Source organism: Drosophila obscura, unplaced genomic scaffold (genome assembly GCF_018151105.1).
Source record: "Drosophila obscura isolate BZ-5 IFL unplaced genomic scaffold, ASM1815110v1 contig_4, whole genome shotgun sequence".
Lineage (NCBI taxonomy): Eukaryota > Metazoa > Arthropoda > Insecta > Diptera > Drosophilidae > Drosophila > Drosophila obscura.
In genome coordinates, this window is record NW_024542828.1 from 10931285 (window position 1) to 10955132 (window position 23848).

The 23848-nt window shown below is 51.0% G+C and overlaps 3 protein-coding genes across 13 annotated transcripts in view; 1 reads left to right on the top strand and 2 right to left on the bottom strand.

Moving 5' to 3' along the window:
• Positions 1 to 160: 160 nt before the first annotated feature.
• LOC111069949 (protein mini spindles) lies at positions 161 to 10051 on the top strand. 3 transcript variants are annotated; one of them, XM_022360215.2, is made up of 16 exons: positions 161 to 440; positions 1820 to 2591; positions 2654 to 2724; positions 3037 to 3356; positions 3425 to 5961; positions 6023 to 6260; positions 6320 to 6852; positions 7308 to 7385; positions 7557 to 7967; positions 8038 to 8227; positions 8299 to 8552; positions 8614 to 8944; positions 9007 to 9180; positions 9244 to 9391; positions 9507 to 9736; positions 9801 to 10051. In XM_022360215.2, exons 2-16 carry the CDS (start codon positions 1903 to 1905, stop codon positions 9882 to 9884), a joined length of 6288 nt encoding a protein of 2095 aa, XP_022215907.2. In that variant the 5' UTR covers positions 161 to 440; positions 1820 to 1902; the 3' UTR covers positions 9885 to 10051. The 3 variants fall into 3 exon arrangements, with proteins under 3 accessions (XP_022215907.2, XP_041450916.1, XP_041450917.1); XM_041594982.1 differs by having other exon boundaries at positions 9480 to 10051; XM_041594983.1 differs by lacking the exon at positions 7308 to 7385 and having other exon boundaries at positions 9480 to 10051.
• Positions 10052 to 10575: 524 nt separating this feature from the next.
• LOC111069950 (NACHT and WD repeat domain-containing protein 2) lies at positions 10576 to 17307 on the bottom strand. The gene is made up of 12 exons (XM_022360219.2): positions 17129 to 17307; positions 16629 to 17038; positions 16413 to 16557; positions 16126 to 16351; positions 15625 to 16066; positions 15325 to 15525; positions 13867 to 14715; positions 13418 to 13810; positions 13045 to 13358; positions 12877 to 12980; positions 11715 to 12821; positions 10576 to 11658 (listed from the first exon to the last, which is right to left on the bottom strand). The coding sequence occupies exons 1-12, from the start codon at positions 17229 to 17231 to the stop codon at positions 10763 to 10765; spliced, it is 5190 nt and encodes a 1729-aa protein (XP_022215911.2). The 5' UTR covers positions 17232 to 17307; the 3' UTR covers positions 10576 to 10762.
• A 906-nt stretch (positions 17308 to 18213) lies between these two features.
• LOC111069948 (unconventional myosin-XVIIIa) overlaps positions 18214 to 23848 on the bottom strand; it is a 33119-nt gene continuing 27484 nt past the window's right edge. For 4 of the 9 annotated variants that reach the window (XM_022360210.2, XM_022360209.2, XM_022360208.2 and 1 more), the window contains 6 exons: positions 22967 to 23332; positions 22632 to 22910; positions 20382 to 21340; positions 19935 to 20318; positions 19714 to 19875; positions 18223 to 19128 (listed from right to left, as the gene is read on the bottom strand). In XM_022360210.2, the coding sequence (XP_022215902.2) occupies positions 18927 to 19128; positions 19714 to 19875; positions 19935 to 20318; positions 20382 to 21340; positions 22632 to 22910; positions 22967 to 23332 (2352 nt within the window). In that variant the 3' untranslated portion in view covers positions 18223 to 18926. Of the gene's footprint in view, positions 19876 to 19934; positions 20319 to 20381; positions 21341 to 21418; positions 21525 to 22631; positions 22911 to 22966; positions 23333 to 23848 lie in introns of those variants that run through there. The other 5 variants (XM_022360202.2, XM_022360205.2, XM_022360204.2 and 2 more) reach the window with 5 other exon arrangements.

Here is a 23848-nt window from a genome sequence, read left to right on the forward strand (position 1 = left end):
GGCATTTTTCTGTTTAGATTTTCGCGCCCTTTAGCGGATCATGTGTGCAGTTTATGCTGCAACGCTTATCGCACAAAAGTATCGGTATTTTTTTTTGCAAAAATATGCAGTCCTTAAAATCACCCACCAATAGATTATCAATACATCGATATAGCTGCGCGAGCGACGCTTTGGTCGCTGCTTTTAAGAACATTTATTATTTATTTAAAACTGAAATTCCAAGTAATTTTTGTGGCAGCCAGTGTGCAAGACCTTCGTTTGGTTTTTTATTATTATTTATTATTGCTGCTGCCACAAAGCCCCTTGTTGGTGTGTGCGTCGTGAGTGTTTAGAGAGAGTGTGCAAGTGTGCTTGTGTTTCGCCTGTGAAAAATCGAAGTTATTGCATTGCGCAGCCTTTTGCCCCCGCAGTCCTATATGCCAAGGAATTCCATGCTAATAGTGAGTCTTAAACACTTGAGTGCATCGAAATGTTTTAAGGTTTGTTGTATGCCGTTCCGGCAGCTGCGATGCTGCTACTTCTGTGGGCGTCGCTTGCGGTTGCCACTCTGTTGGTGGCATGAATTACGTCTTACGACACTCTGCTGCGCTTTTGCAGCTATCCAATTGCATTTACTGGAAATTAATATCTGTCCAATGAGTTACTGGAAGGAACAAACGGTAAACGACGGCATTTTGTTGACGCACAGCCCTGAGAGGCAAACATTTGTTGTTGCAATTGATCCGTTAATTCGAATGCGGCTGCGCGTCATTGTGTGTGTGTGAGAAAGGGAGAGTGAGAGAGCAAGAGAGACGCTCTGGCGAGGTCAAGCCGATAGCCGACTTGTGGAATGCTCTACACTGACTTGTACGTCTCTGGAAGGTATATTAAACACTTAAACACTTGAGTGCATCGAAATGTTTTAAGGTTTGTTGTATGCCGTTCCGGCAGCTGCGATGCTGCTACTTCTGTGGGCGTCGCTTGCGGTTGCCACTCTGTTGGTGGCATGAATTACGTCTTACGACACTCTGCTGCGCTTTTGCAGCTATCCAATTGCATTTACTGGAAATTAATATCTGTCCAATGAGTTATGGAAGGAAAAAACGAAAAACGTTTTACGCTTACAGCCTAGGGCAAACTTTGTGTATTCCGTAATTCATGCGGCTGCGCGTCATTGTGTGGAGGGGGTGAGAGGAGAGCGCCTGGCGGTTCAAGCCGATAGCCGACTTGTCACCTTTGCTGGAAGGGATTAAGGCAGTGTCGCTGTAGAAGCCATTTTCGACGATTCTGTCTCACCTTATATATATCAAATATACCTTGCCACATAGCAAACAGGAGCTTGCGTGCGTGTGTCACCTTTGCAAGGGATGAATATGCGCCTGATTTATGCCCTGTTGCTGCACTGGAAACCCTACACGGCGCTTCATTTCTGTTCTGTTTTTTGGGCGATGAACTCATCCTGGGGCCTCGTCATCGTCTGGAGACAAGCCCATGAAGCGCAAGAAGCGGCGGCGACATGAACTTTGCCCAAAAACTAATTTGCACGCCCAATTCTATTTCTGATTCAAAAAAAGAAGGCAGCTTCTAAATATGGACCGGCCTGACGTCCGACCCATTTAAATGTTGTCGCCTCTCTGCCGCCGGCGCTACCACCGCCTTAGGTGCAATCGCTCAGGCGTGACGGATGCATTCCCGTGGGGGTTTCATCCACAATTAAGTTCAATTTTAAAACATTAGCTTTGATTGCTCCTGACACTCCACAAGTTCTGCTCCATTGGGGTTTTGCAGTTGATTTCAAAATTCCGTGTAACATTTCATTATTCTCCTCTTTGTTCGATAGATTGGTCATTGAGATACAAGGTTTCCAAATAAATCACTGAGAAGAAACCCCAGACAGACGCCAGATATACCAGACCCCACATCATGGCCGAGGATACGGAATACAAGAAGCTGCCGGTGGAGGAGCGATGCGTACACAAGCTGTGGAAGGCCCGCGTCGATGGCTACGAGGAGGCAGCCAAGCTCTTCCGCGAGCTTGATGACGAAAAGTCCCCGGAATGGTCAAAGTTTGCGGGACTCATCAAGAAAATGGTTGTGGACTCGAATGCTTTGGCCCAGGAGAAGGGTCTCGAGGCGGCACTTATATTTGTGGAGAACAGCGGCCTGGCCGGTCGCACTGTCGGCGATGTGATGTCAGGCATTGTCCAGAAATGCATTGCCGCACCAAAGACCAAGACCAAGGAGCTCTCTGTGCTGGTCACGCTCATGTACGTGGAGATTGAGAAGCAGGAGGCTGTTGTCGAGGAGCTGGTCAAGGGCATGGACCACAAGAACCCCAAAATTGTGTCCGCCTGCGTGGCAGCCGTCACCCTGGCTCTGCGTGAGTTTGGCAACAAAGTCGTGGGCGTCAAGCCGCTGATCAAGAAGCTCGCTCCACTAATGTCCGACCGCGACAAGGCGGTTCGTGACGAAGGCAAGCAGCTGGCCGTGGAGATCTATCGCTGGATCGGGGCCGCCATGAAAGCACAGATTGCCACCCTGCCGCAGGTGACACTCAAAGAGCTGGAAGATGAATTTGAGAAGCTCAAGGGGGAGCGTGCAGAGCCCTCCAGGTTAGAGAACTAGGACAACTCATTACCGTTGAATATTCCTCTAATTTGTGTTTTTATTGCAGATACCTCAAGTCGCAGCAGGAGAAACAGGCAAAGATTGCAGAGACGGCAGCCAGCGAGGATGTGTATAATGGTAATTGAAATGTCATTTAAATTTCGAGACGTTTTTTTCGATTTGTTCTCTGTATTTTTGGCTTCATCAGACTCCTTTCATGCTCCATAGGGGCGGGAGTAACTTTTGTTTGATTTTTTATGTCAAAAAACCTTTTAATTCGTATATTTATATTTGTTGTGTGTTTTATTCGGAACAAGAAATGATAATCCCAAAAGAAAGTATGTGTACCAATTAATCCATTGCATATTCTGCAGGGAAATAGAAACATAATAGACAAAGAACTGTGTCCAATAATCCCCTTCTAATGCCCTTCCCTGTATCTGCTTACAGAAGAGGATGGCGATGCTGGGACTGAAGAAATGGATCCCATGGATCTGCTTGATCCTGTGGACATACTCTCCAAGATGCCCAAGGACTTTTACGACAAACTCGAGGAAAAGAAGTGGACACTCAGGAAGGAGTCACTAGAGGCGCTGGAGAAACTGCTCACCGATCATCCCAAGCTGGAGAGCGGCGAGTACGGAACTCTGGTGAATGCCCTGAGGAAGGTGATTACCAAGGACTCCAATGTGGTCCTGGTGGCCCTGGCTGGCAAGTGCCTGGCCATGTTGGCCAAAGGATTGGTCAAGCGCTTCTCCAACTATGCATCGGTGAGTGGTTTTCGAGGGAATCTATTGACCAATCTAATCGGTGAAATCCTCTTTCATCCTCCTCGCAGGGCTGTGTGCCATCGTTGCTAGAAAAATTCAAGGAGAAGAAACCCAATGTGGTGGCTGCCCTACGGGAGGCCATGGATGCCATTTACATGTCCACATCGCTGGAGGCCCAGCAGGAGGCCATTGTGGAGTCGCTGGCTAACAAAAACCCCACAGTCAAGTCTGAGACGGCTCTCTTTTTGGCCCGCGCCCTGTGCCGCACCCAGCCCACGGCCCTGAACAAAAAGCTGCTCAAGCTGATGGCCACCAATCTGGTGAAGACCCTCAACGAACCGGATCCCACAGTGCGCGACAGCAGCGCCGAGGCCCTGGGCACCCTGATGAAGCTGGTGGGCGAGAAGACGCTGGAGCCACTGCTGGCCGATGTGGATCCCCTCAAAATGAGCAAAATCAAGGAGGGCTACGAGAAGGCAGAGATCAAGGTGAAGATTGTCGGCCCCAAGAAGGAGACGCGTCCAGCCTCTGCCCCGCAATCCAAGGCGGGTGGAGCAGCCAGACCCACGGCTGGCAGTGGGGCACCCAAGGCAGTGTCACGACCAGCAACATCTGGAGCACGAAAGTTGGTCAAAAAGAATCCTGCAGCCGCAGCTGCGTCTTCTGCTGCCGCCTCCAAGGCAGCTCCCGGCAAAGCGCTCGCCACCGAGCGTGATATGCCCTCGGAGGAGGTGCAGGCCAAGGCAGAGGAGATTCTGTCAGCCGAAATACTCAGCGGATTGGGGGACTTCAATTGGAAGACACGCCTGGCTGCCGTGGAGCAGCTGCTGGGCGAGATACCCAGCTACGATGCCAAGCAGCCGGGCATCTCCCAGGTGCTGGTGCGCACCGTCAGTGGCCGCAAGCCCGGCCTGAAGGAGATGAATTTCCAAGTGCTCAAACTGAAGCTGGACATCATACGCTGCGTCGCAGAGACCTATCCCCTGACCACCACCACCGTGGATCATGTAATCAACGAGATCACCGAGAAACTGGCGGATGCCAAGAACGGACCTGTGGCCGGCGATGTTCTGTCCGCCTTTGCGGAAGCCACCAAGCTGGAGTACGTTGTGGGTAAGGTCCTGAGCTTTGCCTTTGAACAAAAATCCCCGAAAGTGCAGTCGGAGTCATTCAATTGGGTGGCCAAGGCCATCACGGAGTTCGGCTTCCAGATGCAGCCCAAAATGCTGATCGAGGACGTGCGCAAGGGCGTGCAGAGCACCAATCCCACAGTGCGCGGTGCCGCCATTCTTCTGGTGGGCACCATGTCCATGTACATTGGCCAGGCACTCATGATGTTCTTCGACAGCGAGAAGCCCGCTCTGAAAACGCAGATTCAATCGGAATTCGACAAGAATGTGGGCGAGAAGCCACCGCGTCCAGTGCGTGGAGCACAGCGGGGCAGTGGTGGCGGAGCCAGCACACCGGATGGCGGCGATGACGACGACGAGGCTGCCGGCCAGGACGAGGACATGGCCTGCAACATGGCGGATCTGCTGCCACGCGTGGACATTGCACCACAGATCACGGAGGCGCTGCTCAAGGAAATGTCCGACAAGGACTGGAAGATGCGCAACGAAGGACTCACAAAGCTGCAGGCCATCATCTCGGAGGCACGGCTCATCAAGTCCTCCATCGGTGACCTGGCCCCCGCTCTGGCCCATCGCCTCGTGGACTCTAATGCCAAGATTGCCCAGACGACGCTCTCCATCTGCGAGCAGCTGGCAACGGCCATGGGCTCCGGGTGCCGCAACCACGTGCGCACCCTCTTCCCGGGATTCCTGCATGCCCTGGGCCATGGCAAGGATTTCGTGCGGGCCGCCGCCCTCAGCTGCATCAACACGTTCGGCGAGAAGGGCGGCTACAAGGAGTTCTTCGAGAGCGAAATGATTGCCGATGCCTTGAAGGGACCCTCGACGGCCCTCAAGGTGGAGCTGTGGGCGTGGCTGGCTGATAAGCTGCCTGGGATTCCGCCCAAAACGATTTCCAAGGAGGATCTCCACTCGATGGTGCCACAGCTGTATGCCCACATCTGCGATCGAACGGCCGATGTGCGGAAGAACGCCAACGAGGCGGTGCTCGGGGTAATGATTCACCTGGGATTCGAGGCCATGAACCGGGCGCTCGACAAGCAGAAGCCCGCCTCCAAGGCGGCTATTCTGGCGTCTCTCGAAAAGGCGCGTCCCAATCTGCCCGTCAAGCCGCTGCCGAAGGGCAAACAGCAGGCGCCCATACTTGAGGATCCCGCCAAGAAGACAGTACGTGGAGGAGGTGCCGCCGGAGGAGCTGGAGCTGGCGCTCAGAAGGCGACCAATGCCAGGGCCACAGTCGTAGGCGAGAAGGCGGCTACACCATCGCGCAAGAAGGAGGAGGATGTGGACACCTCGCCCTTGCTGGCTGTGAATACGGCCAAGAACCAGCGACTCCTCGACGAGCAGAAGATGCGTGTCCTCAAGTGGACCTTCACCACGCCACGCGAAGAGTTCAACGAACTGCTGCGCGAACAGATGACAACGGCGAACGTGAACAAGGCGCTGATGGCCAACATGTTCCACGATGATTTTCGGTAGGTCCTCCTGGTCTCCCACTGCTGACAGGCTCTAATTTGTACCCTCTGCTATCCGCAGTTATCACTTGAAAGTCATCGAACAGTTGAGCGATGATTTGGCCAGCAATGGCAAGGCTTTGATCTGCAATCTGGATCTGATACTTAAGTGGCTGACGCTGCGCTTCTACGATACGAACCCTTCAGTGCTGCTCAAGGGTCTCGACTATCTGATGCAGGTCTTCCAGATGCTCGTCGGCGTGGAGTATATCTTGGGGGAGAACGAGGCCGCAAGCTTTGTGCCTCATTTGCTGCTCAAGGTAAGGCATTGGCTTATACCTCTAGAATATCCCTTTAATCTTTATATTTTGCCCTGTAGATTGGTGATCCCAAGGATACGGTACGCAATGGCGTGCGTCGCGTCCTGCGACAGGTGTTGTTGGTCCATCCCTTTGGCAAGATCTTCCCCTACGTCATGGATGGCCTCAAGTCGAAGAATGCCCGACAGCGCACCGAGTGCCTGGATGAGCTCACCTTCCTGATTGACTCGTATGGCACGTGCATCTGTTCGAATGCCTCCATCAAGGAAATCTCTCGCCAGATCTCCGATCGCGACAACTCTGTGCGCAATGCGGCCCTCAACTGCATGGTGCAGGTGTTTTTCCTCACCGGCGAGAAGCTCTACAAGCAGCTCAACCATCTCAACGAAAAGGATCTCTCAATGCTGGAGGAGCGCGTCAAGCGAGCCAAAAAGACCTACAAACCGCCATCGGCTGCAGCCGCAGAAATGCCGAGCGGTGGAGGCGCCGCCAAGCTGGCACCGCCTGTACTCCAGCAGCAGGAGAGCATTGAAATCGAGGACGCTGTGGTCGGCAATGGCTATGGGGATGAGCTGCCGCCGCCAAGCGACGGGTAAGACTTAAACTAGCCACCATTTTCGGATTCGGTATTGATGAATGTCTTGCGCGCTCTGGGGATGGGAAACTACTGGCAGAAACGAGATCTCAAGAGTTACTTGAATGTGTTACATTTGTTCTGTTTAGATTCATTTATATTAAAGCCACAGCAAAGGAATTGTAGATCGATTCTGAGCCACTGTTCCAGCTAGAAGAGAGTCTCCTGCCATCTGACTTCTGGCTAGCCAGTAGTTTCCAGTCAGTGTTTGAAAATGTACAATTTGCAGTCGCAGCAGCTTGCAGCGGACTAGCCACGAGAAACGTTTAACAATAATTTAAAAACTTACGCCGACTGTAACTTTTCACACACTGATTTCTCTATCCTGTGGGTCGCAGTAGTTTGGATATTTTTTCGATTTTTCGTTGATTATTTTTTCGTTAACCATTCATATTAATTTTCCATCGAATCAGCTTGCAGAGAGAAAGCAACCAAAAGGATAGAAATGGCACGAATGTGACGGCCTGTTTGAACTCCCTGACTCGACAGGCGTAAAGTTGCTTTTCTTTATACTTTCCTTTACATGTTTTGTGATTCGTTTGTTGCTTTGCCTTGTTTGTCATTGTTTGAGTGTAGTTTGCTTTTGTTATATCGTCGCTTGTGTATTTTATGTGTGTCTACAGCCAGAGTTCAACTTACATTTTGTTTGCATCCCTTTGCAGAACCTTCGACCAGGCACCGTCCTCACAGCTGCTCCAATTGCAGCAGCAACTGCAACAGCTGCAGCAGCAGGCCCAGCAACAGAGGCCCAGTGGACCCTTTGGCTTGGACTCGCAAGTCATAGCAGACATCGAAAAGGATTGGGTTCGTGTGGATCAAATGGTATTTAAGCAGATACCCTCAGTGGACATATCGCTTCTGTACGAGCCCATTAAGGTGATACCCACACGTGGAGGCGTCCAGTATCCGCAGGATAAATTCGATCGCCTCATCTCGCGTCAGCACTACATGCAACAGACTCTCACAACGCCCCCCTCAGCCAATGCCAGCGTGGCCAGCGGCATCTCGCCCTACCGCAGTCCCCCGCGCAATCAGCAGCAGTACCAGCAACACATGGACAACCATATTCCCAAGTAAACAGAAGAGTAAATCTCAATCTCAATGTTAAGAACCCTTTTCATTGCTTTCTGTCTATGTTTGCAGTCTGGCTGATGTCCTTCCCAAGCATGACCCACAGCTGGTGAAGGTGATCAAGGCTGTCAGCAGCACGGACACCATGAAGGCTCGTGCGGCCATCAACGAGCTGGCGGCCATCATTGAGTCGCCCGAGAAGCAGGCCGTGCTGCGCGACTACGAAGAAATATTCATACAAAATGTGCTGGCACAGTTGAAGGTGAGACGACACCCAGGAGCACTCCCTTTAGACTGATCCACTTATTTATATTTCCTTTATTTGCGTTGCAGAATCTTTCCCAGCTGCCCACGGCACAGTCTTTGGTGGTTTACCAGCCGCTTTTGTCCATTTTGTATACGTTTTTCCATGCCAACATTCTGGGCAAAACGCTGAGCGTGGCCTGCATCAAGAATCTCATGTCTGCGCTGCTCCACTTGATGGCCGATCCCAAGTTGACCAACGGCGAGGACAGCCAGTACAACAAGGTGATCAATGGCATCTGTCTGAAAGTGCTGGACAAGGTTAATTTCACGAATTTAAATTGGTGAGTGGACAACTCTTTCCTTGCCTTAGATGCGAAAATTAACGGCGGCTGCTGTTTCTAGTGCCCTAATCCGTTTGCTGCGTGAAACTTGCCCGGTGGCAGGACTGCCCAAATTCACGGATCTGCTGATGAAATGCATTTGGCGAAACGTTAAGATGCTGCCGGAGCGCACCAATGAGCTGAACTACGATGCCGTGATATTGGAGGCGCATGAATTCATGCTGGCACTGCCCAGCACCTGGTGGCAGACACGGCCATCGGACACACCTTTGCGCACAGTCAAGACGATTGTCCACAACATGGCCAAGGTGAAGGGAAATGCCATACTGCAGCATCTCAATCAGATACCGACACACTCGGAGTTGCACACGTATTTGATACGCATCCTGAAGGTGAGAAAAGGTCCTTCAATCGCTATAGAGATGTGTTTAACCGAGTAGAAATGTTTTTCTAGAATTTCCAAAAAGATGGCTCTTCGGCAGGGACGGGTGCCTCGCCACAAAGAGCCAAGGAGATTGCCTCGAAGCGTATCTCGCATCAGACCCATGACACAGTATCGCAAATCTTCAAGCTTATCTCCGACAGAGAGACCAAGCAGCAGGGACTGCAGAAGCTATACGATTTTAAGGTAATTTCCTTTAGATCTTCATTGGCATTTGTAACTCATTGAAATATCTCTTTTTTCTTTTAGCAACAAAATCCAGACATAGATTTGAGCACCTTCCTGCAGGGGTCCAGTGTCACTTTCCACAAGTACATCGAGGAGGGTCTGGCGGAGATTGAGCGCAGCCAGAAGGGAGTGTCCGGCTCCGCTGGACAGGCGCCGGACAATCGCATGGGTAAGCGTGCAGGCCATAGACACACACATCCCATACTAACCATAACATATAACATGTGGCTATGTGTTCTGTATTTCGACACTCCCAGCAGCTGCTACACGTTCTTATCTCACAGATGCCAACAACCATCAGAATCAGAATGCTGGCACTGAGCATGATGCCGACTTCTGGATGGACCGACTGCAGTATTTGATGGGCGGTGGTGTCGGTGTCGGTGGGAAAATGATGTCCACACGCCATACGGCTGACGATGGCTCGCGCATGATGATGGACAATAAGGTGGCCGATGAGAATCTCTGCTTGAGCTCGATGAACTCCCAGAAGGGTTCGCTTTTCCGCAGAGAGGTGACTTGGGGCGGATGTTCAGTATTATGGAGTATTCTTTAATTAATATAAAAAATTTTTTCAGAAACCCGATGATGTCTCGCCGAATCGCTTGCAGCATATCCAGGCCAAGCTGGCGCAGATCAAGAAGGAGAGTCATGCCCAGTAGGACTCTACAGATAAACAGCTATAGAAGACACAGAGAGAGAGATTGAGAGAAAAGAGAAGATGATGTCGTGATGGACGCTTGTCTTCAACTAAATGAATCATTTATTATTTAACATTAGTTATAGTCTGCTTATGCACACACCCGATATACACATATATATATTCACATACACATGCTATGGATGCAGATGCAGATACAGATACAGATACAGAGATAATAATTAGTAACAGAGAAGCAGAACAGCAGCAGCAATGAGATGCAGATGCAGATTCAAAGGCAGGTTAACAAGTAACAATTAACAATAATTAACAGACGCTACAGTACTACTACAACTACTACAACTAATGGCTACACCTAATCCTTGGATCATGCTGCTACTCCTAAAACCACACACTATACCTATATATATTGTACTTGTACTAGCGCTGAGTAATGTTTTGTTTTCGATTGGAATTAGATTGATTTGTTGGATGAGCTGCAAGCGCAAAGCAAACGGCAACAGCAGCATGTTTAAAGTTTTGGAGAGAGCCCTGTTTTGTTGCCTCCTTAGGATCGATTCTTGTTATCGTCTCGTTACGTTTTCCGATTCCTCAACTCCATTTGTTTCCGACCTAAGTTATACTCTTAAACCATAGTTTTTAGCCTCTAGCAGCTACCATTTTAACCAATGTTTAGATTAAGCTTCATTCAGTTTAATCCCCCCACCAGTCACACAGTCAACCAGTCACCCTCCCCCCCTATCATCAAACACACACACTTAAGGCAGACGACAGTCGGACAGCATAGCACGCGTGCGCGTGCGTATTTTTGTAACACACAACATCCTCTATCCTATCCATGAATTATATGCGAAAATAAATGTTATATTTATAATTCAACTAATCCATGGCCACGGGCAACACCACATCCTCTGTTATTTCGGTGAGCAGCTCACCCTCGCCATCCTCCCCCTCCTCGCCCCTGCTGGGCTTTGCATAGCGCGAGGAAATGGTCGCCACACGTATCGCAGCCTTGAAGCCCACACGGGCCTTCATTTTGGCCAGCTTTGCCTTCCAGTTCTCGTCGCGGGACGGCAGCTCGTTGAGGTACTCGATCATCTCCTGCTTCTTGGGATCCACAATCGCCAGCACCGACATGCAGCCATCGACGGTGCCCAGGACAATGGCCCGTCCGTCCTTGCTGCTCTTGATGGCCGTCAGCTCGGCCTGGAGCCGGTAGTTGGCTATCATCTCGGTGTCGCCAGTGCGGAAGACGCGTATGGTCTTGCGGCCGCTGTGATAGTACGCAACATACTCGTCGTTCTCCGTGAAGATGCAGATCACCGAGAAGACGCCCTCGGCCACCTTTGGAATGAACGTCTTTACGGTGGTACCCTTGCGCAGCTCCAGCATCTCCAAGCCGCCTCGCGTCGGGGCATACAGCCCGCACTTGCCGTCCCGCGTGATGCTGCCGCCCCACTTGGCTATGGAGCGGATGTGCTTCTTGGTCTTAATGTCCATGACGCTGCCCTTCTCGCTGCTGATGACAGCCACCTGGTTGGCCTTGTGGGGCATTGGCACCAGGGCGAAAACCTCCTTGATGGCGCAACCCTTGAGCATAATCTTCGAGACGAAGGCCCCATTGGTGGCGCTGTACACGCCCAGGCAATCCTTGTTCGACTTGTCTACGGTCACTACCACGATGTAGGCATTATCCGCAGTCATCACGGACTTGCGGAACGGCATGCCCGTGATCATACGAATGGGGAACTCAAAGCGGAACAGGATGGTGCCCTCTGCAAACGGGATGGGTCAATGGTAAGCTCATAGAATATTGATAGTAATACCCCACCTGGCACTGATCTCAATGTTGTTATAGCCGTCAATCGATTGGCCTCATCCGACGCCGCCAGGATATCCCGCTGATTGATGTTGGGCACCGAGACGGTCAGCACCTTGTAGCCATAGTCAAGGAGGGTGATCTGCTGGATGCCAGGCTGATCGTCGCGAAAGACCACCTGCTCGGAGACGCGATTCCACACCAGAAACTTGCCCGTCTCCGAGGATATGATGTAGCGGCCGTCGGGCGTGATCTCTGCATGCGTGACAATGGCACCCAGGGCACTGTCCGACAGTTTGGCCAGCAGACGGCCCGAGCGGGTCTCCCAGACACCGACGCACCCGCGGGTGACGGTAACGGCCATGTCCACCTCCGACAGGCTGATGTCATCGATCTGCAGCTCGTGGCGATCGATGACGTGCACCTTCTCGAAAATGTTGTTGATGTTCCAGACCTTTACAGACCGATCGATGGAGGAGGTCACCAGGTTGTTCCAGTTGCCGATCGTCAGCGGCTCCAGCTGAATGATACGCCCGAAGTGGGCGTCCAGGACTTTGGCTAGTTGTCCCGAGGGCAGGCACCAGACATACAGATTCTTGCGCACTCCTGCGACGGCATAGTCCAGACGGGAGCTCACCATAATGGAGTTTGACTGCATGATGCGGGTGGTGATGTTCCGCACGCCATGCGGCAGCGGCAGGTACAGCGCGCCCTCGGTCAGACGGGACTCCGTCTCGTCCTTTAGCTTGCCGCCAAAGTCCCAGATCACAAAGCCCTTGCCGGCGGTGCCCAGGAGCATGCGATCGTGCTGGTCCAGGCGCAGTTGCAGCAGCATCTCCTTGTCATCGTTATCGAAGCGCGGCAAGGTCTCCACCAGACTCCAGCTGATAGCACCGCTCACCTCATCCGCCACAAAGTCAAACACGGAAACCTCAAAGTTCTCCTCGCTGGCACAGCCATAGGCCCGAGTGCGTTGCTTGTTCATGGCCAAGGCACTGTAGAATCTCTGCGAATTGGAGTAGTTGCCCCCGCGACAGGAGTCCAGCCGCAGGCGCATGTCATTGATGGAACCCGACCAGAAGACCACGTTGTAGTCCGTGGGACTAAAGAATTCCATGGCTGCGGGAAAAAGATGGGTAAGTAGAGGAAGCCAAGGCGACATCCAGTCACTCACTTAAGATCTCCCAATCCTCGTTCTCGCCAGGCACATCGAAGGTGTCCACCAGATTGCCACGCATATCGAACTGCGCCCAACGCAGCTTGCAAGTGATGAAGAGACTAAGCCCCAGGGATTGGATTAGAGCACCATTAGGCCATAGGGCTGGGGGATGCAAACACTTACCAATGATTGAGCAGATGGAGACCACTGACCGGACCATGGCACTCCTCGAAGGGACTGTTGATCACCACAAATTCGCTGGAGAGCATATTGAGGAGCACGGTCTGATTGTTGTTCGAGTAGGCGGCGGCCCACTTGTTGTCCGGACTGAGCACCAGCTGCTGCATGATGCCCTCTATGCCGGGATTGACGTCGCGAGTCAGATCCGATGTGGACAGATCGAAGGTGATGAAGTGCGTGGAAATGGAGACCATGTAGCGCATGTCGCTGGTCAAGCAAAAGGCAAACACTGCGAACTGATGGCCCTCCAGGGAGTACTAAGAGGATTGCAAAGGGGACTAGGATAAGAGGTCGCAAACATCTTAAAGGAAGCTACCTTCAAGGGCCCTCCTGGAGTGTGCAGGCAGTGATTGACCGGAATGAGAGCACAATCCTTGGGTCCACTGCGATCACAGGCCCGCAGCAGCATCTTGATATTGGGATTGCCCCCAATCTCGGGCAGCAGGCGTCCAATTAACTGCGGAGCCAGCATATTTGGGTAGATGGCGAGAATAGCACCGCCCAAACGGAGAGCATCGGCTACCAGCATCAGCTCGCGCCTGGCCTCCTTGTCCTCCGTGTTGGTGGAGGCATCCTCGAAGTCAGCGAGCACCGCCTGCAGCGGACAGCTCGAGAGCTTGGCGTGCAGCCAGTCGTAGTTGAAGAGGACGTGCTCGAACAGATCCTTGAAGCGTCGCGAGCGCACAAAGTGGAAGGGTAGCTCCCCAAACTATTGAAGATTCGAATGAAAGAGAGGCCAATAGGTAGACGAAACCATTGACGAACCTTGCGAAGATTGTAGCGCTTGGACAGGCCATCCTTGCTACTGAATACCAGCGGCTGGATGGGCACCTTACGATCCGCTGAGCCCTCCTTGTCAGCCAGGCCGAAGCGATGTCGCTGGATCTCTGTGAACTTGAACGGCTTGGGCACGCCGCCGCCCCAGATGCCCAGGTAGTAATCGGCAATCATCGAGTGGAAGTAGATGGCCATGTTCATGTTCTTGAAGTAGCGTTCCTTGGCGGTGTCCCGGAACTGTCGGTGATACCAGTTCATGACATTCACCCCGTCCGCCTCTCGCTCGCTCAGATAGTTGGGCAGATCGTTGCGAATACGCGTCCAGAGGAGCGGCGGAATGCGACGCACTGGCGGCATATGGTACTGATAGACATCGTCTAGCACCTTGTCGTCCAGTGAGATCAGATCCTCCAGTTCGCTCTCCGAGAGGCCAGACTTTGAGGCCGTGATGTAGGCCAGGGCGTGAAAGACCAGAATGCGGCCATGCTGCTTCTCCACGCGCTCAAACAGCAACATAATGGAGTCCATTACCGTGTTGGCCAGATGCGTCTCCTGGGGCCGTGTGTAACTCCGCCAGCGGCAGATCTCGGCAAAGACGAGCTTCACGAAAATTGGCAGCGAGCACTTGCTGATGGCATTCGCCACCAGACGCCACTGGTAGTTGTTGAGATCCCTACACGCCGTCTTCATCCACATCTTGATCACGTTCATGGCCAGCTCCTCGCCCAGGGCCGTCACCTCGATGAAGTTCTCCTCCACGTCAATCATCTTGCACAGGACATGGTACTCGTGTGAGACTGTGGGATTCGCGGGCTCATTGGCGCACGAAATGATGATCTGTAAGGAGTTGAATGGGGAGGATTTCTTAGATATGTTCATGAGGCATGGAAGTGGCTGTGGCTGATACCAAGAAAGGATTGCCTCATGCAGAACGGCCATCCTCTAGGCGTCGTTTTGTGTGAGGTGTGCGAGTGATTTTGCTTAGCACGCACAAGTCAAGCAATTGTAAAAACTTACACGGATTCCCAATGGAGTATAAGAGTTAATTTAAGTTCAAACTTTAAGATTCTTTTGGATGTTTCATGCAGTGCTACGAGGGAATTTTTTTTGTATACAGATCGTTGGATGAATGAGGGTGGAAATTGTAAAGGTTGGGGTCACCTTTCGGCATATTTTAGCTAGAAATTGTTGGATTATAGATGGGTCTTTTGGCATATACCATATATTATATTTGAGTGCAGAGACCTACTAGTGCTGAGAGAGGGAATCATGCAGAATTTTGTACAGTGTCAGAGATAGATTTATCGCAACTTTGGATTTTATACCCAATATCAAATATTAAATATCAAATATCATGCATAAGGATAGTAGTTAAATATTTATAGAAGTTATATAGTTATATGTACATGCAGAGGACTGTCGCCCGGAAGAGGAGAGTTCTCTCACCTTACAGTGCTGTGGCAGACGCGTCGGTATCCAGGATACCTTATTCGAGTCTTGGGTGCCCGTCAGCTGGTCGACCGAGTCGAGGTAGAGGGTGAGCGGCTGGTTGGGGCTAGCATAAGTTAGTAATTGCTTAAAGTGTGCTGTTAAGGGTACAAGATCATCGGGTATGTTCTCGAAGGGTAGCATATAGTTGTACGAGATCTGCTTGGTTGGTTTTGAGAGCGGGTTATGGATTAAGGATTATGGGGTTAAAGGTTAAAGGATAATGCTATAGGATAATGGATATTGAATGGATATCACCTGCTGACAGATGGAAATCAGGGTGGCCGTCAAGGCACTGGAGTCCGGCGTGGTGCCCAGGAAACGGATGACATTGATCGGCCTGACATGGGCGAACCACTCGGTGGCCACCAGGGCGGCGCTCTTGGAGAGTAGCGAGGTCTTGCCGCAGCCTCCGTCGCCGAAAAGGACAAGTGGCTTATCTGAATCCCCCAGCATATAGCGCTTGATACGCTCGCAACTTTCCTCCCGGCCGTAGAATATCTTCACCGAGTTGTTGCAAGCGTGCAAATGCTGCAGGATCTCAGTTACTATCTGCCCCTGTGCACTGGAGTCCTCTTTGCGCATCGCCCTATCCACCAGCTTCACCACGTTCTTATAGAAGTGCGATATGAAATGATTCAGGTACTCCTCGTGCGTCTCAATGTCCAGGCCCTCGCGTCCAATCCATTCCACAGTGTATCTGAAATTAAGTTTGGATTACAACCCGCCTGCGGCTTGGCTTGGCTCCTGCTCTCTTACTTCTGGGCGTTGCTCGACTCGATCTTCGCTGGCAGGCGAGTGTCCCTGAGGTCGCCCAGCAGCTTGGCCGACTCCGTGTCCAGACTCCGGTTGATGATGTCCACGAAGAGCGAGGCCTTCTTCAGGTTTTGCAGGTTGATGTTGTTGATGTACCGCACATAGGCCAGGCAATGGTTTTTCGTATTCTTCACATTCAGCACGCCATTGATCACCTCCCGCTCCGTCACTAAATGAATCCGGGGATGAATCTTTAGCGACAGCTGCAGCCTACCAGTCTCTACGCTTACCCGACATGAAGTAGTTGTGGACATCGTCCTTAGACATCTTGTTGCTGGCCCCCAAAGAGGCAACCGCCTTGCGTAGCAGCTTCTGCATCTTGTTGAGGGTGTCCCACCACACGGCCTGATCCTCCGCCTGGAGCTTGGGCACGCGCTGAGGGTGGGAGGAATAAACTTGTTGGGGAAACTGTTCCCAAACTAAAGGAAAGTGGGAAAGTCTCCTACCTTGTTGTTGAAATTGATGAGTATGGAGGAGATGGGCTGCAGCACCGAGATTGGTGGCACCGCATTGCTGTCCTTCTTGTACCACAGATCGAGCAGGGCCCGGTCCACGCCCATCGATGTCAGCTCTTCGCAGATCAGCGCCAGCTCCGAGGACACTATGTACGTGGGTATGGGTCGATAGCCGTACTTCTGGCCCAGAAACACAATGAAGTTGGGACCCATCGAGAGCCGCTGACAGTTTTTGATCTCGCGCATGCACAGCTCTGTGGTCATGTGATCGTCGGTGGCCTCGTCGCGCACACCCCAACGCATGTCCACCACTTGGAACTCCAGGCCGTGCTTCTCGCGGCAATAATCCTTGATCCTGGGATAGCACTTGGCCATCAGCGTGTTCCTTTCCATGGTGGTGTCTGGTGGGATGAAAATCCGCATTACATAACCCTTTTTCACACTTTCACACATGTCCGCCCCCCACTTTAGTGACTCATTTGTGGACCCACCCGTGAACGTTGAGCTCGTGAAGATGCGCACAATCTTGGAGCTAACCGGCGGCAGGGCCTCCAGGGAGCCCAGAAAGATCGAGTCTATGGTGCGGTCATCCATGTTGGTGGTTGCTGCTTGGGTTTGGGTTGATTGCTGCTCGAGCAGCTTCTCTTCTAGGACGTTCCGCAGCCGTTGAAATCCAATATGTGTCTGCGCCAAAACGTAGCCGGAGACGAGACCCAGAAAGTGGCGTAAAGTTCGCTGCTGTTTGGTCGATAGTCCCCGGATACGTGCGGCGCATTTGACAGTCGCCTAGTTGACGGTTGTTTTTGAGTTCAGCAGCTCCACTCCACTGACGTGCGGCATGGCAGAACCACCTGCAGAGGAAGGGAACGGGTAGAAGGACTGCCTGCCCGTGCAGCACCAGCCAAGCACACCTGTTGCTGATCCTGATTGAAAAGCCATAGCGCCCGTTTTATGGTGCCGTACGTCAGCTGCCTGATTGATGTCTTGAGACCCGCTTTGACATACAAACAGGTGTTTTCAAGTGCTCCGGACCTGCCCCCCGTGGCAGACATTTCATTTGCGTGCTTGCCTCACATTCGTGTCCAATTCGTTGCAATCCCCGTTGGTGTTGGCGTTGGCGTTGGCGCTGGATTGCGGCAGTTTTCAAAGTCATCGACTGGAAAACGGTGCCACTTATTGGGTTAGGTGGGGGATTGTAGTGGGTGACGTTGCCCTATTTTGGGGCTCTGTACACATTTGACCTCGACCTAGGAACGTGCGTGTTTGCATAAAAATAAAGAAAGGCTAACTTCAGCGCGTCGTTTGACGACCACAATAAATCGTTTTGCACTGCTTCAACTGCTAACGGTATATGTATCACTGAGACACCAATGGCATTGCTGGCTTCTAGGCATGAACGGGCATGTTCAAAGAATGTGCAGTAAACATCTGCTTGCAAAGAGCCGTTATTAAATTTCGTTACAGCAGTGACCGCTTGAGTTCTGTCAACCCAACAAATTAATATCCCAATTATTGAAACAATCACCCCCCACAATTCATGGCGAATAAAACGATATTTTCTTTGAGTTTTATAACAATATATTTATTTGTTTTTGTTAATTCTTAATACGGGTTTTCATGAATCTTTTCCGTTGAATATCATAATTATGATTATGATGATGATGATTATCTGCAAAAATTTCGTATTCCAATATATAGTTTAAGTGGTTTCTTCTTTAGTTATGAGAGTGAGTGCGTTGAATAAAGCTAATGAATGATTGAATTGAATTGAATGGTTATGAAAAGACGATTTCGTATAAGAATAGGAGATGTTTTTCTATGCGATTTACTTCGATTTATTGCATTTGCATACACTTGCCTATGATTTTGAAACGCGTTTAACTAATTTCATTTATGTTAAGTTGGCTATGGGATAGTGTGGACTATATTCTATATAGGCTATAGGCTATAGGGTTAGTATCCATTTTGTTTTGTTTCATTCTTTCCTCTTCCTGTTTCTTTTTTTTTTATCAGAGATAAAAACATTGTTAATCACTTGGTTTTCGTTTTAGGGACTGTCGCGCAAATTAAATTAACTACGATTGGGGGAGGGGTTCTCATACCCATACTCATATATAACGTACTATATGTATGTATATCATGTAGCTATATTTCGATAATAAATAGTTAAACATATTGAACTAAACAGTAATCAAATAATAATCATAAACAACTAATAAATAATCAAAAAAATTAAAATACAAATTACAAACTGCAGCCACGAGAGCCACAAACAAAGGGAACGAACATCTACGGCTTCTGGCCATTCTGTTGAGCCACCGGCCTTAGAGTCGTCGTCGTCGTCGGCGTTGGTGTGGAGGTTGCTGCTGGGCTCCAGGTGGTTAAAGCTGACGCCGCTGCAGATTTTGTGTCCGGTTTGGTGGCCGGTATGGCTTTGGCCGCCAGCGCCATTTTATGTATGTGTGGCGACGACGGCGACGTCACTGTTATTCTACAATAAGAAAAAGCTAATGGTTTACACGCACACACACGCGGAGGACGGGGCGACGGGTCGGATTAGAGCAGGGCGGCAGGAGCGGAGCGGAGCGGAGTGTGGAGTTTTGGGCGGGGGGATTTGTTGCATTAACGCATTATTTACACGCATCGTTTGTTTGTTTTTTGGGATGTTTGGTTTTTACGAGTTTGTTTTTTTTTTCGGTTTTAATGGCAGGAATCGTTGCAGGAGCATTTGGAGCAGGAGCAGGAGCGTTGGCAGCGGCGTTTCGGTTGTTGGTTGTTGTTTGTTGGTTTTTGGGGTCATTTGTGGAGGTGGATTGTGGCGGTTTGCATGTATGATTTAATTATTTAAATTAGATAAGCCGGCAATAGCAAACAGACCTTACAGACTAGCTAACTAGCGATATGGGCATAGTGTTAAGCGAGCGGGCGAACGACAGACAGAAATATATTCAGAGAGATATATAGATGGCATGGCATGGAGATGGTGGTGGTGTTGGTGTGTGAGAGAGAGCTACGTGCTTAATGCTTGTGCTGCTGCTGTCTGCTGCTGTTCGAGTTGACTTCGCTGTCAGCGTACCTAGGGCTGTTGTCGTCCTTTTCACAGACCAAAGTGCGTGTGTGGCTGGGCGGCACAAGGCTGCCGCCGTTTAACGACTGCTGGGAGCTGCGCTTCACATTCACCGGCCTCAATCGATCCTCCAGGTCGCTGATGGAGCCCACCGAACTGATGCTCTCATCGCTGCAATTTTAAAGAACAAATTAATCATCAGACACAAACACATCTATTATTTTGCCTACCTCTCGCTCAGCTCTTCCTCGCCCTCTTCCTCCATGGCCTGCTGCAGATCCGCTATCCGCTGCAGGGCCAGGCGCAGATCGTTCTTTAGGGCCGTCCCCTCCGACTCCGTTTGCTCCATTTTCTTCTCGAGATCCTTGCGACGCGCCAGAGACTCCTGCTCGCGACTCGAGACCGTGTGATACTCCTCGCGCATGTCGCGCAGACTCTTCTGGGACTTCTTGAGCACTTCCTGGGCCTGCATTTCGCGCATCTTCGACTGGGTGACCTCGTTCTGCAGCTTCTCCAGGGCCTCCTTGTGACGGTTCACCTGCACTTCGAGGCGGGCACGCGTTGCCTGCTCCAGCTCGAGGCGGGACTCCAGCTCCTTGGTGCGCAGCTCCAAGCTGAAACAGAAATCATATGTATATAAAGCAGCTGTCACTGGATAAGCCTGCTCCTCCACTTACCGCTTGGACATCATGGCCATGGAGGGATCACCCAGGTTCTCCACATTATCCAGCCTGTGCTGGAGTTCGCCCACCTGCTCCTTCAGATTGTTGCGCTCCGCCTCCATTTCGTTGAGCTTGAACTCTGCCTCGGACACATTGATCTGCTCGGAATTCAGCTGCTTCACCGTGGCACTGTACTTCTTCATCAGCTCGCTCAGCTCCTCCTCGTTCTCCTCGATCTGGGCCTGCAGTTCGGCGCGATCGCGATGCGCCACATTGGCCCGCTCTTCGGCATCGTTTCGCGCCCGATGCGACTCCTCGAACATGGCCTGCACTTCCGTGAGCTCCGCCTCGGCCGTCTGGCGTGCCTTCATGGCCAGGCTGCGGGCGGACTCGGCATCCTCCAGCTGATTGCGCAGCTGTCGGATCAGCGTCTTACCGGGCGTGTCCGCCTTGAGTCGTTCCAGCTGCGTCTGGGCATCCTTCAGCAGAGCCTTGTATTTTCGCAGGTCACGGCGCAGCTTCTGGTTGAGCGCCTCCTCGGCATCCCGATCCACACGATCCCGGTCCTCCATGGAGGAGAGACGCCGCTCCAGCTCGTGCTTCTCGCGCAGCAGCAGCGTGCGCTCCTCGTGCTCCGTTTCCAGCTGGCACTCCAGCGCCTTGATCTTCTTGTAGCCATTGCCGCGCACCTCCTCCAGCTCCTCGTCCCGCTGCTGTGTCTCCCTGCGCGCCTCCTTGCGCATCGTCTCCAGCGTCATCTCCAGTCGGAGTTTGGCCTGCTCCAGCAGCTGTATTTGGCCGGCCATCTCGTCCAGTTCCTCCTCCTGCTCCTTGGCCCGTCGCTCAGTCTCGTTCTTGGATCGTCGCAGCTGGGCAAACTCCTCCTCGGTGCTGCCACCGAATGTCATCTCCTCCAGTTCGCGCTGCAGCGAGGCCAGCTTCTCCTCCTTGAGCTCCAGATCCAAGCGAGTGTCCTGCAAGAGAGATATATTTATCAGGTGATTCAGAGATTCGTGTGCGTGCTGTGTTCTCATTCCGAATCACATTCGTACTTGAATCATTCGCGTGGAATAGCGGAAACTCATGCCTCTAATTGTTTTTCGCAGTTGGGTTGGGTTTTGGTTTGGTTTGGTTTTGTTTTGGTTTTTTTTTCAGCTGGGAATTCTTTTTCCCTCGGTCTGTGCTCTCTGTGTGGTTCGTATTCGTATGTTCCGTATCTAAATCGCAGTGGACAGTCGGTCGTCGTTCAGTTATCGCCCTCCATGGGCTTTTGCCAGTTAATTATAAGTATCGAAAGCGTAATGAGGACGCCGTAAATGTTTTAATTTCTTTTCTTGTCAGGCACAGACACAGAGACAGATAGAACTGCTGCGGGGATTTTCAGTACGAGTATTATATGTCTGTACTCCAGTTATCGCGTATTGACGTTCGTCGAGCTACTGTCGTAGCGGAACAGAACAATGAAGAAAGCAGCAAAGCAAAGATCCACAAATGTGTGACCAAAGGCAAAGGCAGCGAGAGAGAGGGAGAGAGTGTCTGCTGCCAGAGAGAGAGCCTCAAGTACAGGCCGATAAAAACACAAAACTAAACCGAGAACCGAGAACCAAAGAACGAACACACAGCGGCGCATGGAAAAATCTTGAAATGGGAATGAAGAACCCATGCAACATGCCGCACATGCGTACCCAACCCATGTGGCTGTCTGTCTGTCTGTCGAGTGTCGTGGGCAGCAGCAGCAGCAGCAGGTAGAGTTGGAGGTAGGAACAGTCTAGGTAGTGGCCTGTGCCATGCATGGGCAAACAAGCCGAACAAGTTTCCAAGTCTCTCTGAGCCTCAGATATGCAGTATCTGTATCTCTATCTGCTGCACAATGTGCCGCCGTCGCCGCCACTTGTTCAAACACTGAGCTACAAAGAACTATTACCAGAGCTAATTATGAACGATAATTGTTTTGATAAATGATTTTAAATGTCAAACGGAATGTCCAGAACAGCCGAAATTGGTTAATTTGGAAGACTTTTAAGACTAGAACAACTAGGTAGATATGTGGCAGATATTGCTTCAAGATTTGCTTCCCATCATGTACATATGCATAATCCATAGATCTACAAAAATTCAGCGTTATTCATTGAACATTTACCCTCCAAAACTGTAAGAAAAGTCTTTTGTGCAAAGTTCTCTGTATAAATGTCTCCCTGTAGCACAGTGTAGAGTCGCGCACACATGTTGCCGTCATGCCCTAGCCCAATGAATGATAGTACGTACCGCCAGTGTTTGTTCCAGCGTAAATTTCTCCGCCTGGAGGACATCCTTTTCGCGGCCATAGCGCTCCTTGGCCTGGCGCTCCTGCCGTGCGGCATCCTGCAGCGATTGGCACTCGGCATCGAACTTGCGCTGCTTCTTCTCGAGCAAATTGTTACGGGCATTCTGCTCCTCGAGCAGCATGCGCAGATCGTTCATCTCGTTGGTCATCTTCTGTGCCTTGCGCTTCCATTGGCCCACAACCTGGCGTTGCTCCTCAACTTCCTCGTAGGCATCCGAAAGCTGAAAGCAGAGTGTGAGGATTAGAATAATTAATCGGAGAGAGAGATAAGCCATACCTTCTTCTCCAATTGCTTCTTTAGCCCGACCAGCTGTTCCAGATCGTGCTCGTGCTGCGTCTGCAGACGTCGCTTGGTGAACTCCAGCTCCCGGGCCACGCGCTCGTACTTGAGCTTGTAGACACCGCCGCTGCCCTCCTCGTGCTCGGCCTCTTCGTCCTCGGATATGCCATTCAGATCGGACTTGGCGCAGATCAGCTCCATCTCCAGCTTCTCTGTGGTCTCCTGCAGGTTCTTCACCTTGCCAGCCTGCTCCCCCAGCTCCTTCTCCAGCTTCAAGCGCTCCCCGGTCTCGGCCTCCAGGCGCTCGGTGGCAATGTGAGCCGTGGAACGCTCCTCGGCCAGGTCCACCGTCAGCTCCGACAGCTGCAACAAAAGTTGGGCATAAATCCCCATGTTAGTGCAAATTTCTGCCAGAATAATGTTTCATTTTATTCGGTGAAATTCGATTTTTGTTTTTTTTTATTTGGATTATTATTCTCTCGGATTCCGATTCCGATTCACATTCCGATTTCTGTCTGCCATATGTCGGATATTTATTTATTTCCAAAGTAAACACAATGTCTGAGGAGGAGATTCTGGGAACTATTTCAGTGGATACTTTTGTATATTCCGCACTGGCGGATTCTCAGCCCAAGTTACACGAGAAATTTAAGTGAATGGGTAAATTTTAGTAGCTCTTAAGTTGCCATTTATCATAAGCGACTGCCATCATTTTGTTGAATGCAAACATATGGCAGGAATAATGCGACTTTTGTCAGAAAAGGTGCCCACGCATAGACCAACGAATTTCGTGGTATAAAAAAAGATTCCTACATGAGTAAAGGACTAAACAGCAGACAGAATATTTTCTATAAAGGCGGCATTCGCTGTTAAATTTGT